At 47.7% G+C, this 16378-nt stretch overlaps 1 protein-coding gene across 8 annotated transcripts in view; it reads left to right on the forward strand.

The window, feature by feature from the left end:
• The window catches only part of ASIC4 (acid sensing ion channel subunit family member 4), a 212603-nt gene that overhangs the window by 176758 nt on the left and 19467 nt on the right, over window positions 1-16378 (forward strand). For 6 of the 8 annotated variants that reach the window (XM_083590949.1, XM_083590952.1, XM_083590954.1 and 3 more), the window contains exons 2-7: window positions 9527-9671; window positions 10931-11058; window positions 13543-13702; window positions 15206-15262; window positions 15924-16077; window positions 16232-16323. In XM_083590949.1, coding sequence (XP_083447075.1) covers window positions 9527-9671; window positions 10931-11058; window positions 13543-13702; window positions 15206-15262; window positions 15924-16077; window positions 16232-16323 — 736 coding nt within the window. Of the gene's footprint in view, window positions 1-6223; window positions 6875-9526; window positions 9672-10930; window positions 11059-13542; window positions 13703-15205; window positions 15263-15923; window positions 16078-16231; window positions 16324-16378 lie in introns of those variants that run through there. The other 2 variants (XM_083590950.1, XM_083590953.1) reach the window with 2 other exon arrangements.

Genomic DNA, 16378 nt, shown 5'->3' on the forward strand with positions numbered 1-16378 from the left:
TGAAATAAGGTAACAAATTGCTGATATTGCTACTACAAAGAACGCAGATCTGGAAGGTGTGGGGAAGTCCAATGGTTTTCTTTTTTGTTAAAAAAATCAAAAATTGTTTCTTGTATTTGGGTTTTTCTGTATTGTATTGAATTGTCAAAATTATGAAAAGAAACGTAATAAAAATTATTTAAAAAAAAAAAAAAAAAAAAAGAGGTACAAACCTCCCTAAGATTGGTTTGAGTAGACATCTTGTACTGCCCTACTTCCTCATCACTTTCCCATCCCTCCTCTGTCCTTGTTATTTTTTTACAATGGATTTCTGTCATTGTACCTGTTTACATTCAATAACCTAGATATGACTTGATAATTTTAAAAAATATTATTTAACAAAAGGTAAGCCTAGCTACTTCCTGATTCTGGAGCCCAGCTAGTGTCACATTGTTGTCTCAAGGCCTCCACCCCTTTCCTGCACAACCACATCAAATTTATAGGTGTGGTTATGAATGTTCTGGTACAAATGCACAAACTCCATGGTTTATAATTAAAAAAATGAAAAGACCAAGCTTGCAGTCCCAGGACAAGAAAGTAAGTAAAAACTGTAAACACATAAAGATTAGTACTTGGAAAGCTAAGGGTAATAAAATGAAAATGGAACTAAATGAGGCAGGATGCACTATGACAATTGTGCCAGTTGGCAGAATGGGCAGTAATCATGAATTGGCTATCACAGAGATAGATAGATAGATAGATAGATAGATAGATAGATAGATAGACAGACAGACAGACAGACAGACAGACAGACAGACAGACAGACAGACAGATAGATAGATGGGAGGGAGGGAGACCACTGCTGAGCCTTGATAGGGTCTGACTCAAGGAAAATATTAATTAGGTGGCCCAAATCTTGGGTCCAGTTCACACATTATGGAGAGGCAAACCCAAGTGCATGCTCAACAGGAAGCTGTATCCAATTGTGGGCCCTTGGCAAGTATCCTTGCATGCTACATGTAACCTTCACGCTGTACATTATTTTGTGCACACTAAGAACAGGTGTGCCTCTAAGAATGTAGTGTGTGGATGGGTCTCCTCCTTTTAAAGGTGCTCAGAATACACCTGTGCTCCCCATTTGATAAGGTTTCTATTCCCTATTTAGAATTCTGTGAACCCAAGTTGGGATTGTGACCTTTTGCTCCTGGTATGACTACATGGCTTTAGCAGCTACATGACAAGCTCAACGGATAAAACTGTTAAAGGCACAAGAGCTCTTCCCGAAATAAAAGTTGGCAACCCTAGCTGAAGGGCCTGAATAGTTGGCAGCCTATTAAGCATAGAGCAGTTTTCCAAAGCAGCCCTGGGCCTATTTGACTGCAAACACCATACACTCCTTGTTAGGGGATGAACAAATCCCAAGGCTTTGTTTGCACCCTGGCACCCTCCAGCCTTCAGGGTGTGGGGTTTTTAAATGCTGCCTCCCACAGCCTTGAAGGGGAAAGGAAGGTCAGAAACAGAAAAAGGCTTGTACCTCCGCAATGCTTAATTACTGAGGGAGATCAGCTCCAATTGTTGGCTGTAATCAATATTTATTAATTACCACAATTAATTGTGATGCAGAATTAGGGCGGTAATGAGTGGAGTGTGTAATCAGGAAGGGCTCGTTAGGCAACCTGCAAGCTAGACAGGGGGCAAGCTGGCAGGCAGCCACTCGAGAGCCTCTGGGAGTGACAGGAACAACTGAAACAGATAGGAAGGGTTTTGAGGGGGAGGAATAGGGCAGCACCAGCAGGCAGGTGCATAAAGAGACTGTGACAAGTGATGTTGTGGGTGCCGGTGTTCTGTGCCCTGTGGCAGGCCCAACATGCCTTCTTCATTAGTTTTGTCACTTCCTTAGCAAATGTGGATCAGGCCAGTGTGTGAGGAGAACCTGAGCTTACAGGGTTAAACAGCTCAGAGTGTACGCCCTGCTGCTTTCCCCACCGCCAGCCTCAAAGCCGGGTCGGAGAGTAGCGGGAAGGCATCGCGTGCCTTCCCGCTGCCCCCCATCCTCTGGGGCTGGCGATGGAGGAGGCGCTGCTTTCCCCCACCGCCAGCCTCAAAGAGCAGACTCTCCTGGCTTCAGCGGAAGCAACGCAAAGCCTCCGGAGCACAGGCTTCGGAGGCTTCGCGTTGCTATCGCTGAAGCCAAGGAGCCTGCATTCGCCCCATAAGACGCACACACATTTTCCCTTCATTTTTGGAGGGGAAAAAGTGCGTCTTATAGGGCGAAAAATACGGTAACTAGTCCCACTAGAGCAGGGGTCAGCAACCTTTTTCAGCTGTGGGCTGGTCCACCGTCCCTCAGACCTTGTGGAGGGCCGGACTATATTTGGGGGGGGGATGAACGAATTCCTAGGCCCCACAAATAACCCGGAGATGCATTTTAAATAAAAGGACACATTCTATTCATGTAAAAACACGCTGATTCCCGGACCGTCCGCGGGCCGGATTGAGAAGGCGATTGGGCCGCATCTGGCCCCCGGGCCTTAGGTTGCCTACCCCCTGCACTAGAGGAAGCCAGGGCAAGGACTTCCATTAGCATAGTTGGGCTTCCCCTCCCCCTGCACATACAAACACACACACAATTGGTTAGGGGGGTGATCAGGAGAACCCCCAAAACTGCACATCAGAGGTGGGGGGGGCTGTTGTTCCATCTGACAAGCTGAAAATCTTGCACTGAAAGAACAATTGCCATAGTGCTATGCTGAATTCCTCCCGCTGTTTCCAACAGTGGAGATAGAACATAACCGTTGTGGCTAGTAGCTTTATCCTCTTAAAATGGGTAACCAATACCATTTCTTGTGTGAGTGTATTCCTAAATGTAACTGTAAGTGCTGTGTGAATAAGTATTTGTTTTTTTTAAAAAAATGTTTGTCCTGAATCTTCCATCATTTAGCTTCATTTGAGGGCCTCAAGTTCTTGGAGATGACCTTGCAAGGCGAGCCATTGACATTCCACTGGAACAGATTAATATTCATGTGGGAAGCGTTTAATAAGCCCTAGGAAAGTCTTTGCCATTGTCAGATTGCTGGTGGACGTTGTCTCCCTCCTCATTTGTGTGGCAAGTGGGTCTTCTGAGCCACAGGCCCTTCCTTACCCAGTGGAGTAGGAATTGTCTCAGTGGTGGAGGAGGGGATGCTATATTTGTGGATGGAGTCAGTATGGCCAAGTTTGAGAGAAACTGGCAGTGTATTTTACCCCACACCAGAATCTGGCAGTGAACTGAGCTGATGTGAACCCTCTTCACAATTAATCATGAGAAGGTGATGCACCCTGCCCCCACCCTGGCCCACCCTTGACGCCTAAGGGTTCAGCATAGATGCCTGAAAAGGAAAAGTATATGTATCTTCTTGGGAGCACTACAGCTTTGTAAAGTAAAGCTTAGTCCACAGAGGCAAGGGGCTGGGGTGGGAGGAGGGGAAGAGAAGGAAAGGGAGGATGGGAAAACTTCACAGAATGGCATCAGAATGGGTTCAAACTGTGCTGGGTTAATGTGGTAGGGCGGCAGAGAAGGAAAGAGGCATGGAGCCATGACAAGACAGCCTCAGGCCTGTACGTTGCCATTGCCTGTCAGGCGTGGCCATAGAGAACTTTGATACAGCATAAAGTTTGATTCCTGTTTTTCTCAGCTGGATTTGAAAAGAGGGGTTGGGGACTTGCCGTCTGAATTATTCTGTTCATGATACCTTTACTGCCTGTTCTGTGAAGTCAAGTGAAATGTTCTAAGTCTGAGCAAAAAAGGCCTCCCAAAAGTCTCCTCCATATTTGCTGGAAGCAAAGTTGGAAGGAAGGCATTTTGCTGAATATTCTCCCAGAGCAGAGTGGATTGGGAAGGCAGAATTCCCCAGCAGCTGAGGAAGCACCCCCCCCCCAAAAAAAAGCAGTGGGTAAACCTGGGAAGCCAGTATTCAAGTCCTCTCTTAGCCAGAAAACTCACTGAGTGACCTTGAGCCAGCCACAGTCTCTCAGCCTAACTTACCTCACAGGGTTGTTATGAGGATAAAGTGGGGAGAGGGGAAACTTCTGTGTGCCATTTTGAACTCCTTGGGTGAAATAATGGAGAGAAGGACTGGAAAAAGCAAGAGTCAAGCCCACAGCTTCTTACACTGATATGAAAACATGGTGCCATCACCTTCAGTTCTCCACCTATTTATGGGTGAATTAAGGTAGGGATGAGGGACATTTCATTGAATATTCCCTCGGGGGAGTATTCTCCAGCAATCAATCAATCTCCTTTATTGGCATAAAAAAGTATCATATACATGGATCAGAACACAAACACAGTTAACGAAACGTAGTGCGTGGGGGGGGGTGACAACCTGTGGACCTCCAGATGTCGTTGGACTACAGCTCCCTCATTCCTGACCAATGGCTATGCTGGTTGGGACTAGACAGCATCTTAAAGAGCAGAGCCATCACCTTGCCAACAAAGGTCCGTATAGTTAAAGCTATGGTTTTCCCAGTAATGATGTATGGAAGTGAGAGCTGGACCATAAAGAAGGCCGATTGCCGAAGATTTGATGGCTTTTGAATTATGGTGCTGGAGGAGACTCTTGAGAGTCCCATGGACTGCAAGAAGATCAAGCCTATCCATTCTTAAGGAAATCAGGCCTGAGTGCTCACTGGAAGGACAGATCCTGAAGCTGAGGCTCCAATACTTTGGCCACCTCATGAGAAGAGAAGACTCCCTGGAAAAGACCCTGATGTTGGGAAAGATGGAGGGCACAAGCAGAAGGGGACGACAGAGGATGAGATGGTTGGATAGTGTTCTTGAAGCTACCAGCATGAGTTCGACCAAACTGCAGGAGGCAGTGGAAGATAGGAGTGCCTGGCGTGCTCTGGTCCATGGGGTCACGAAGAGTCGGACACGACTAAATGACTAAACAACAACAAATGGGAGTGGGAGTCCAATAATATCTGGAAGGCACCACCTTGGCTACCAATCACTTTAAGAGTGGTGGTGGTACAAGCCACACCACACACTCCTGGGCTACTCAGCTGAATGGACAGTAGTAGTTTCAGGCTCTTGACATTCATAAGGGGCCTCTGAAAACTCAATACTCTGCTGTGCTTGATGCTGGGGAGGACACCCTGTAAAACTCTTGTCACTGCATCACACTAGCAAATGAGGCTTCCGTGCTGCCAAAGTATCTGCAGGGAAATGACAGTGGTTCCCTTTGAACACTGTAGACAAGCTCCCCCTCCCACATAGTGGAGGCCGTATTGATTAAATGGTCCTGTTGGCAAATGGTGCAGGTGCATAAGATTGAGGTGGAGGAAGCATAGAATCCGGAATGTAATGGGTTCTAAATCAAATCGCAGGGAGGGGAAGATGTTAGTGGCAGACCTTGGGTTAAGTACTTAATTCGTTCCGGAGGTCCGTTCTTAACCTGAAACTGTTCTTAACCTGAGGTACCACTTTAGCTAATGGGGCCTCCTGCTGCTGCCGTGCCGCCAGAGCATGATTTCTGTTCTCATCCTGAAGCAAAGTTCTTAACCTGAGGTACTATTTCAGGGTTAGCGGAGTCTGTAACCTGAAGCATATATAACCCGAGGTACCACTGTATCGTAGTTGCAGCGCCTCCCAAGGCTTTGCACTCAGTGTGACCGAACTGGTTGCAGTCCCCTAACTCTGCCTCTACAGATGTATTGGGGTTGGCTAAGGGGTCGATCACACTGGGTATAGGCCCAAGAGATTTGATTTTGAGAGGCAGACACAGAATCCTTTGGAACTGGCAAGCAGGGGATCTGGCACACAAACCTAGCAATTTAGACACAACCCAGAGGGTAGCTCAGGCTAACAATGCCTAGGGGCAAAAGTGCTCTGTCTTGAGGAGGGGTCCTGCCTAGCAGGTAATTGCTGAGTGCACTGGCCAAACACAAGGTTAATGTAGGAAATTAAAAAACCAAATAATGTGGGGTGATGCACACCCCGTCCCCAGGAGATGCGACAGCACCTTCAGCCCTCTCTTACCTGAGATAGAAACGGGTGTTTGAAGTATTAAGGGCAAAGGGAGGGGTGTTGCTGCTGGGATCCACCCCTTCCTTCGCTCATCACAGAGCAGCCAGTGACATCTGACACAATTGGCTCACTGTGGTGGAGGGGACGGGGGGCTCCCTGCAGAAAGCAAAACATTGCAGATGAGAATATTGACTTCCCTCGGGTGGAGCCCCTGGGAAGATCTAGGACACTCAGCCTCAGGGCTCCGCTCTGCCCAACGTCATCCGTTGAGCCGGGGGTTTCTCAGCTGCGGGGAAGATGCCCTTGTCCTGCTGCCCAGATGGGTCCCCTCCTGTGCCCAACTTGGACGGCTCCCTGGCTCAGCTCACCTCCCGCTTCCTGCGTGCGACCAAGCTGCACGGGCTGCACTACATGGGCTCACGCCAGCAGTCCTGGGCACAGCGTCTGTTCTGGAGCGGGGCTTTCTTGACATCGCTGGGGTTGCTGTGCACATGGTCAGCCAACCGGATACAGTACCTGCATGCTAAACCGGTGCACACCAGAGCCCGCATGAGCTGGTCCCCCTGGATGCAGTTCCCAGCAGTCACCTTCTGCAACCATAACCCAGCACGCTTCCTCCAGCTCACCAGGCCAGATTTGTACTCAGTAGGACACTGGCTGGGGCTGACCTACAAGAACCACTCCCTGCTTCCCAGCGTCTTGGAGGAGTTGCCAGAAGAGCAGCGCCCCTGGCTTAGCCGCCTGGCCAACTACACCCGGTTCCTGCCATCACGCCTCTCTCCACATACAATGGAGAGTTTCTTCCATCGCATGGGACATCAGATTGAGGACATGCTGCTGGATTGCCACTTCCAGGGCAAACCTTGCGGAGCCCAAGACTTCACCCCTGTGAGTGGCTTCCGTTCTGCACCAGGACCTGGGGAGGAGGGGTAAAGAGGCTGCAAGGATGCATAGTCAGGAAAACAGATTACATCCTTCTTAAAACACTTGGAATCAATTTTTGTGTGTATATGCAATAGGGAACAGGGAAGAGTTGGAGGATATGTTTGCTTTTTCAATGCATGTTTGAATAGCAGTGCAGCAGCTCTCATCTGCATTAGCAGCTTGAATTGGTTGGTGGTAGTCATTTGATTTTAACAAATCAATCCAGAATTAAAAGGTTTCAACTTGTGTGCCCTAAGGGTGCAGATGCAAGGGAGCAAACTGCACCCTAGATGAAGATATAGCAGAGCCTCCGTCAGGGAAACTCGTGGTCCATTCACTTTGACTCTGCAAAAGTCCCTGGGTTCAGTTCCTTCCTATGTTGTGGGGAGGCAACATTCATCTGCTTGCCAGAGACACTGTCTCAATCTAGACTGCTGCTGCTTCTCTTTGATCATCAGGCAATTGGCTTCAAGATTTGTGTTGCTGAGCTGCAGAACAAACATAGCACTTGCAACAGCCAGGAACTGTTGCCATGAGGGTATTTGCTCCCCTTATCCTCTTAGTCCCATTTGACTTGGCAGCTGGTCCAAAGGGACTGTGACAGTCAGGGGCGCGCGCGCGCACACACACACACACACACAGGCTTCTTTTGGGATTGCCTGCACCTTGGAACATGCTCCAGCATCTTCTGCAATGTGTAGGAGTTCCATGGCAGATGAATCACTCTGGAAAATATCTCCTGCAGGGTGGAAGTCTGAAAAATACTCATTGAAGCCATACTTTGTGAATGGGTGCTAATCACAGATAGGGAAAGTGGATAAGCTAGAGTCACCTGCACGTGTCAGTTGTGTGAATAGAACATAGTGCAATTATTGGAGAGCAGCACAATGTTGCTGGTCCTGCCTCTGCCATCAGGCATTCTGATGATCCTGCTCCAGGATGGTTGTTCATAGATATAAGCATTGAAGAAGCCTACACACAAGCAGTTGCTATTGTGGAGGCCTCCAGGTGATTGGCACTTCCAACCAGAAAGGTGTCCCAATGATGATGATGATGATTGATTATACCCCATCCAAGGCGGCCTTCTACATCAATAGCACAAGCTGTCACGTGGAGGTTTCTTCGGTACAGATGTCCATGCCAACAGAAAGACTTTCAGGGGCAAGCTCAGCAGTGTACCCAATGCCAAGCAAGGGCCAGCAACACAGCCCTGCTCCCTGGTTATTGTGTGATGCCCTAAGGCGGCTTAGGCTGATGGAATTTCATAAGATAGAGGGCAGGGAGACCTCATGGGGCAACCCAGAAGGAGGAAGAGAGAATTACAAGGCTTGAGGCAGACAAGGTAAATGTTTGGTGGCAGTGGGTGGTTGTTTTTCTGCTACAAGTGATGAGTCCCACTGCAATGGACTGAGGTACTATGAAATCTAAAGTTAGATCTAAGTATACTGGGTTTGTTGGGGGGGGGATGTTTGAGAAGGAAATATCGGCTACGTTAGTTTTGTTTTCCGCCGATCAATATTGCTTCTCCCTAGTGTTTTTAACAGCATTCCTCTTGTACCTATTATCATCTCACTTTAAAAAACTACTTGCTTGCTTTGGCACAATCCGTTAAATTTCTGTGTGGCTTAAGGTGTTGACCTAAGACGGTCAAATTATCGTGTGTATCTGGACACTGTAGAAATAAACCAATCCTAAAATATTGCTGATGGATCCCAAAGGGTTCAGTACCACCAGAATAGTGGCGGCCAAAGAAAGAGTTAGTTGCTGTAGAGTGATTGGGGTCAGTATCCTGACCCAACCTGGTAAACACAAAGCGGGAAGTGCTTGTCTCAGAATGATTTGAGGGAGCAGCTGGGCTTTTTGAGGGTCCTTGATGTGGGAGGGGGTGCCATCACAGCTTGGGACCAACATGGGTGACGTATCAGACGCTGACCTTGAGGTTTATTCCCCTTGATTATTTTCAGTCCCAGCCTTGTCCTGGGATGAAGTGGCCCTGCTGGTATATTCTTTGCCTCTGTAGCTGTATCTCCCCACTACTATCCTGCCCCCGCTTAGTCTCCAGGGGTCAAGTACCATTTATCCACTTACTTCCTGAAATACAATGTATGCAATGAACTCACAAGAGCTCTGCTGGATCAGATCAAATGCCTCTCTAGTCCATCTTGCTGTTTCTCACAGTGGACAGCCAGGTGCCTTTGGGAAACCTGCAAGCAGGACATGTACTCTGACTCTCTGAAGAATCTGACACCCTCTTTTTCAGTTGTGTGTGCCTCCCTCCTTCCAGCTATATGGTGTATTGGGTTCAGGCAGGATTTTTATACCCACCTCTCTCCTATGCCAGAGAAACTTCTCCCCCAGTACCTTGTAGGGCTTACAACTTAGGCAGGCAGATCTCATAGATCTTGTCAGGGGCAGAAGCCATGGTAAAATGGAGGTAGAGTAAAGGATAAGCCAGGTGCTGGAATAGCAGAGGGGTTGTTCCAATTATGGGTCAAAGGCCTTGGCAGAGTTGAATGGGGAAGCGTCTTGCTCCTTCTGGCTACGTTGGCATGCACAGTGTTTGTTGGGCTTCTAGGCATGATGGGCCCTTTCTCTAATCTGCCCCTTTCTCCCCAGGTCTACACACGCTATGGGAAGTGCTACACATTCAATGGCGACCGGAACAAACCACGAGTGACTCGCCAGAGTGGGATGGGCAACGGGTTGGAGATTATGTTGGACATCCAGCAGGAGGAGTACCTGCCCATCTGGAGAGAGACCAGTAAGAGCTGGGAGAGTGCTGGGAGAGAGGAAAGGACGTAGAAACATAGGACACTGCCCTACAACAAATTAGACAATTGCGCCTTCTAGTGCAAGGGGGGGTGGTTGCTCAGGCCTGGGGGCCAAGTGCAGCCCTCCAGGCCTTTGACTGTCCCTAGGGATTCTTCCCAGGCCACATCCCTCACAGCCATGGTCCACAACCACCTTCATTTCTTTTGCCCGACTGTAATGTGTCCTTGAACTGCAATAATGCCTTTTGCTTGCCTGGATGGAGCGCTGAAGGCGTAGAAGCCTCTGATTTGTGTGGGACTGGACTTCCGTTACCCTGCCCATCACTGGCCTGCGACACCTGGAAAAGGTTTCCCAGGAGGCAACAACCATCAGGCTGAAAAAGGCTTCCCACGCCTGATACAGTTTATTATTGCCCATTCTGAATTTCAGAAGCTCTCCAGGGTTTCAGAGGAGGGGTATTCCCAGCCTTGCCTGGAGATGTCAGGGATTGAACCTAGTGCCTTCAGGATGCAGAACATCTGTTATGCTACTGAGCTAAGATGATGGAGTCACTGTGCCAGCAGCTCTAATCTCCTTGCTCCCCAGCTCCCCTTCTCTCTGCCTACCTCAGTCCTCACTCTCCTGATAACAGATTCCCTCTTATACGGCTCACTGATGTCACTATCTGCCCCCAGAAGCCAGTGGGAGTGAGCAGGAGGGGTTAGATTCAGTTTCGTGAAAGTAACTGGAGGTTCACCAACATTTTTTCATGGGAAAGAACACCTAAAAAAAACCAAGTTCTACACCCTAATCAAAGAGTTAGGAAGCACAATAAGAAAATTATTCATTACAAATATACAAACATAAAAAGCATTCATCAAACAACCAGATGCCCTAATTACTATACTGTATATTACAATTTAAAAAAATGTCACCAGGATCACCAGTTTGCACATACTATCATTTAAGACACTGATGTGCTGGATAATTCAAATGGATGCTCCTGGCAGCACATTTGTGATATTTTAAAAAATTATAATACATAGCAGTAACCAGAGCTGTTTGTTTTACTAATGCTTTTAATAAAATCAAGAGTCCCCACTTGATTAGGTGTCAATCAGCTGCTCTGCTCACAATGGTTGGAAAGGACAGGAATGTATGAATGCAAAGGATAGACATGAAGATCTCATTAAATTACATGGCTAAATTTATTCAGCTAAGGTCTAGCAAAACCTTCCTTAACTATGGCCTCATTCCTTCCCCTTGCAGATGAGACATCATTTGAAGCCGGAATTCGAGTACAGATCCACAGCCAAGATGAGCCACCCTACATCCACCAACTGGGGTTTGGAGTCTCTCCAGGTTTCCAGACCTTTGTGTCCTGCCAGGAGCAGAGGGTAAAGACCATGAGACAAGGGAAGATGAGTGCAGGGCTGGGAGGAGAAAAGGGCTCCAGCTTTTCGGGGAAAGTGAGACTGGAGATTGTGTGGGGTCTGATAACAGTAAGGGGGCATAGAGAGATATGCCTCTGGCAGGGACAGGTAGATGCAAAGTGTCATGGCCACATTGAGCAAAGAGGTAAGGATTAGCATTGCTCCCAGTCAGTGAATGTTTATCCCTATAACCTCCCTATGAGCTGTTAGAGAGGAGGACTAAGCAGTGGCTTTAATGACATGCTAGTCAAACATCCCAAAAGGATCTGGACTTGAATGTCACTGTCACAGGCATTTGATAGCCGAGGACCCAGGACTCTTACCTGGTCTGGTTCATTCGGGCTACTTGGAATGAGGAGAACTGGGCAACCTCAACATCTCTCCCACCAGACCCTAGCCTGTAGATAGCAACCAGATGTGATGCTGTTACAGTGACCTCCACTTAGCAGGCCGGACCATGGGTCAACCAGGATTTTTTAAAAATCAGATCATTGCTTGCAGAGAAGTTAAATATAAATGATAGGTCTGCTTGCTGACATCTGGGGGAAAACCCAGCAGCACAGCACATCTTAATGCTATTCAGCAAACTCCACAACTTCTCAGCTAACTCTAATGCAGTTTGAATGAAGACACTGAAGTGTTTACAGATCTTTTGCAGGGATTGTTTTGTGCTTTCTAATGAGGAGAAGCAAATCTATACACTTAAACTGGTTTAATGGTTATTCCATCTTTCCAGGGAACCGTGACATTTGTAATTCAATAGAATAATAAGGATCTTAGGAGAGAAAAATCTCAGCACCTAACCAAACTACAATTCCTAGGTTTCTTTGGGGGAGCCATGAAAGTTAATATGACATAAAAGCAATATAAATCTGTAGTGTAAATACAAGGTGCTGATTTTCTCAGTGCTCTGGGAAGAAATGCCTAAATCAGGAGCGGGCAGCCTTTTTGGCTCATCAGGTCAGATCTTTATCTAGCCCCTTCCCAACCGGCAATCTTTGTCAGGTGGGCAGGACCACCCACACATCAATCATATGATGTCATAATGATGTCATATGATTGATGTGTGGATTGTCCTGCCCACCTGCCAAGGTTGGCCCACAGGGTTGGGGGAAGATAGCGACCAGGCAGGATTGAACTCCCCGTGCCTCAGTCAATGTGTGATGAATTTAGTCCTGCTTTCTGCAGGGTTTGGGTGCACCACTGAGTTTCCCACCTTAAATGATTGTTTCTTCACAGGCATTGGAATCAGAGGGAAAATCTGAAATGGCAAAACACAGTTCCCATAATCAGAATGAATTGCAGAAGCTTATTTCAGACCCAAAAAAATGCAAGACAGCTGCCGTCCTTTTAGAAGCATTCCTTTATCAGACGTTACATTAATTGCATTGAACTGTGTCAATTTAGTGCCTCATTTCCTTCCTCCACCATGTTCAAATTAAACTCTACCTAGCTTTGTTTTAATTTTAGCTCAGCTTCAGCACAAGGCAGTGAGCAGTTTAAAATTTTTCATACATATCAATGAATTGGCATATGCAGATGAGCAATCCTCGTTCCATCTAGCCGGGTGGCAACTCTGATTATTCATCAAAGAATTCCACAGCATTACAATGAATGAAAGAAAAAATCACCGTAAAAAAGTGTTAAATCAACATTTGTCATTTGAAGGCTCATTTCTTTGTATTCTGCCACCATCTGCCAGAAAGAAGTTGATCACATCACATCATGTAGGCTTTCTCATTAGATATTGATCTTGAAGTACCACCCCACTCACACACCAATCACCTGCCTTTGTAGGGCTTATGCTTAGTATTTATATAGCACATTTCAAGTATTCAAGGTACACGTTATTGATAATGTAGTACAAGGTACTGAGTACTTGTATCTCTCTAGCCCTTACACAACATTCCTGTAAGTTGGGCTGGTGTCTTAATAGAGCACACTGGAAGGGGAAAGAGTGCAGAGGCTGTGAGGACAATGACTTCCTTATGGGAGCTTGTTCTTGATTTGAGATTTGAACTGCAGACTTCCTTAGCCACTGCACTTGATCTGTATGAAGAACTGCCCTTTTCCAAGGCTCAAATGAAAACTGTTAGATTCATTCTGCAGATCTGTAGTGAGAGTACAAAGCGTGCACACTCCGAAATGTCAAGAAAAATCTGAGGCAACTGTATTCCCATTAATACAGAGCTCACTGGTGGTGCCTCATGCATGGGATTGAACTTCCATGCTGATGGGGGGGGGAACCAAGCACCACTAGGGTTATTTACAGCAGAGCTCGTGGGACATTGGGAGCGGATAGGGACTGGAGAGCTGAGCTGGGAAATGGGCTTCAGTGAGAGCAAAACTCCCTGCCCCAGAGCCGCATTGAGAGAGGCATTCTTGGTCCCCCAGCTGGCCAGGGCGCCACTTTCTCTTGGCTCTTAGCCTGCCCGCCTTCTCCTGCAGCTGACGTACCTGCCCCAGCCCTGGGGCAGCTGCCGGGCCAGCGTGAAGGGGGAACAGGTTCTGCCCGGCTACGAGAGCTACAGTATTGCTGCTTGCAGGCTGCAGTGCGAGAAGGAGGCTGTGGTGCGGAACTGCCAGTGCCGCATGGTGCACATGCCAGGTAAGGTGACCCACCACCACCCCTCCCCTTAAGTCCCATGGACTCCAGGACTCTCTCCTTTTGCTGCCTCGTTGATGTGCTGGAATATGAATTCATTTCTGCCATGTGCTATTTTGACACAGTTGTCATTTTTCTGGACTGCTCTTGTTCCTTTAATGGAGCAGCCAGACATTTGGCAGCCAAACAAGTGAAGCTTTCCCCATAATCCATTTGTGTGCCAGGAAATTTTTGTGTGTGTCATACAGTTATTAAAGAGACAGGAGCTGGGGGAGACATAGAGGTAGCACTCCCACATGGGCCCACCCTGCTCTCAGCCTCCTTGCACTGCCATATTCTATGCCTTCTTGGGTATTAGGATCCCTGACACACTCAAGTTACTTGTGGGAGAAGAGACTCTCTTGCATAAGCCCCTGGTAATTGCGACTCAACTTGCCCATAGTGCAGATCTTTGCCCTGAGATCTCCCTACTGGAGCAGAAGTGTGACCCTCCATAGTGACTCCATGCAGGCATGTGAGCACCTTAGGAAAAGATCATTCAAATTATGTCTCCTCTGACCCAGCCCCTGGAATGTGTTGGGCTGGCTGTAGCTTTTCCTTGCCTTCCACACCAGCAGCTGTTCTGCCTCCTTCAGTCTCCACCCCCCCCCCCACAGCCATCTGCCACCTTCCAGGGCATCTCATCACATGAAGTGGACTGAAGTCCACAAACCTCCATCTAGAGAGCGATCAATCTGACAATGAAGTCCTGGGAGGACTTGGGTATGTATGTTTAACGTGGAGAAGAGATGATTAAGAGGTGATACAATAGCCATCTTCAGTTATTTGAAGGGCTGTCACATAGATGATGGAGCAAATTTGTTCCCTCTTGCTCCAGAGGGCAGGACCCCAATCAGATTACAAGAAAGGGGATTTCAACTAAATGTTAGGAAAAACTTCCTGGCTGTACGCACTGTTTGAGAGTGAAACAGACTGCCTTGGAAGCTGTGAGGAGAAGGGCTTTCCTTCATTAGAGGCTTTTAAACTGAGGTTGGAAGGTCACCTACCAGGAATGTCGTAGCAGTGGATTTCCTGTATCCAATGAAGAGTTGGACTAGGTGGCCACTGAGGTCCCATCCAACTCTAGAACATCTTATCAATACAGGAAATTTACTACTACAGTGTCCCCGTTAAATTTCAGTCCATCGTCAGCTCAGGACTCATCCAGACTTCCTTTTGTGCTGCATTTCTAGGCTTTAAAGCTCTGTGTCCAAGTGGTTTTGTTTTGTTTTGTTTTTTGTCTCTGCACTTTCCCCGGGAAAACCCTTGTTTTTACTGCTGAATCAGAGCAAATAGCAATCTGCAAGGGGGAAGCCCTTCCGTCAGCAATCCTAGGCAATTGCCTATAATTGCGTAATGAAGTGACCAACCTTCTCTCTTAACACCACCGAGTCACAGCATGAACTTGAACTGGGGTGAGGAGAGGACCCAACTCTGTATCTCACTAACCAGGTCCTTCTCCATCAGGTAACGAAACCATCTGCTCGCCCAACGTTTACATTGAATGTGCTGACCATACACTAGGTAAGTGCTTCAGCAGATACTGAGCAGCCTGTTGAGAGACCTGGGGGGAGAGGATCTGGTCAGCCAGTAGAACGGAAGAGGAACCCCTATTAATTGTTGTAGACACAGCTGGGTGTTTGATGGCTTACGCCATTAAGCGATAAGGCTGAACAGTTTTTGTTTGTTTTGTTGTTTGTTTTACAGCGCTTATAGTGTGCTCTTCATGGAATATTTTCAATCCCAGAGCAGGAAAGAAAGTAATAATCAGAGGGGGAAAACAACAATATACAACATTACAAAAACTGGTCCAATAAAAACAAATTAACAGTTCTATCATAAGTCAAGCGAGTTTAGTATGGTGGTTTGTGAGGAAGAGTCAGGGAGGCTAATACCACAATCCCTCAGCTGGGGTCTAGTGGGCTGGTACAGAGGAGAGGAGGGCAGCTGTCACCCTGGGGTGTGATGGAGAGGCATGTTGTTGGGCTGCATCGAGGGCTCCACTGACCCTCTCAGACACGTGTTCGTATCCCAACAGGAGTCCCAAGAGGATTTCTAGACCATGAGACATTGCCTCAATAGGCTGTGGGTCTTTTGCCATGGCAGGGATGAGCAGGCAATGGCTCATTTGATTGCTGTTCCAAAGTGTTCTTATCCTGCCTGACGTGCGGCTCTCTGCTCACAGATACAGCAGTTGAGGATTCCCAGGAGCGCTGTGTCTGCCCCACGCCCTGCAACTTGACCCGCTACGGCAAGGAGATCTCCATGGTGCGCATGCCCAACAAGGGCTCGGCCCGGTACCTTGCTCGCAAGTATAACCGCAATGAGACCTACATCCGGTGAGTGCCCTGTTGCTGATGCGCAGCCCACAGGCTGTGGGAGAAGCACCAGAACATTATAAACAAAAATGGGCTAGGAGGGAACTGGGTTGGAGGAATATATGAGCCGGCTCAGCCTCTGAATCCTTTCTCTCCCCTCCCCAACTCCCCTTAGGGAGAACTTCTTGGTGCTGGACATCTTCTTTGAGGCACTGAACTATGAGGCGATTGAGCAGAAGAGGGCATACAACCTGGCAGGGCTTCTTGGTGAGTGAATCTGCTCCTCTACCTGCCACCTTCCTTTGGTTAGGGCTAGTGCTCT

The sequence above is a fragment of the Podarcis filfolensis genome (assembly GCF_964270895.1).
Source record: "Podarcis filfolensis genome assembly, chromosome: 1".
NCBI classification, from domain to species: domain Eukaryota; kingdom Metazoa; phylum Chordata; class Lepidosauria; order Squamata; family Lacertidae; genus Podarcis; species Podarcis filfolensis.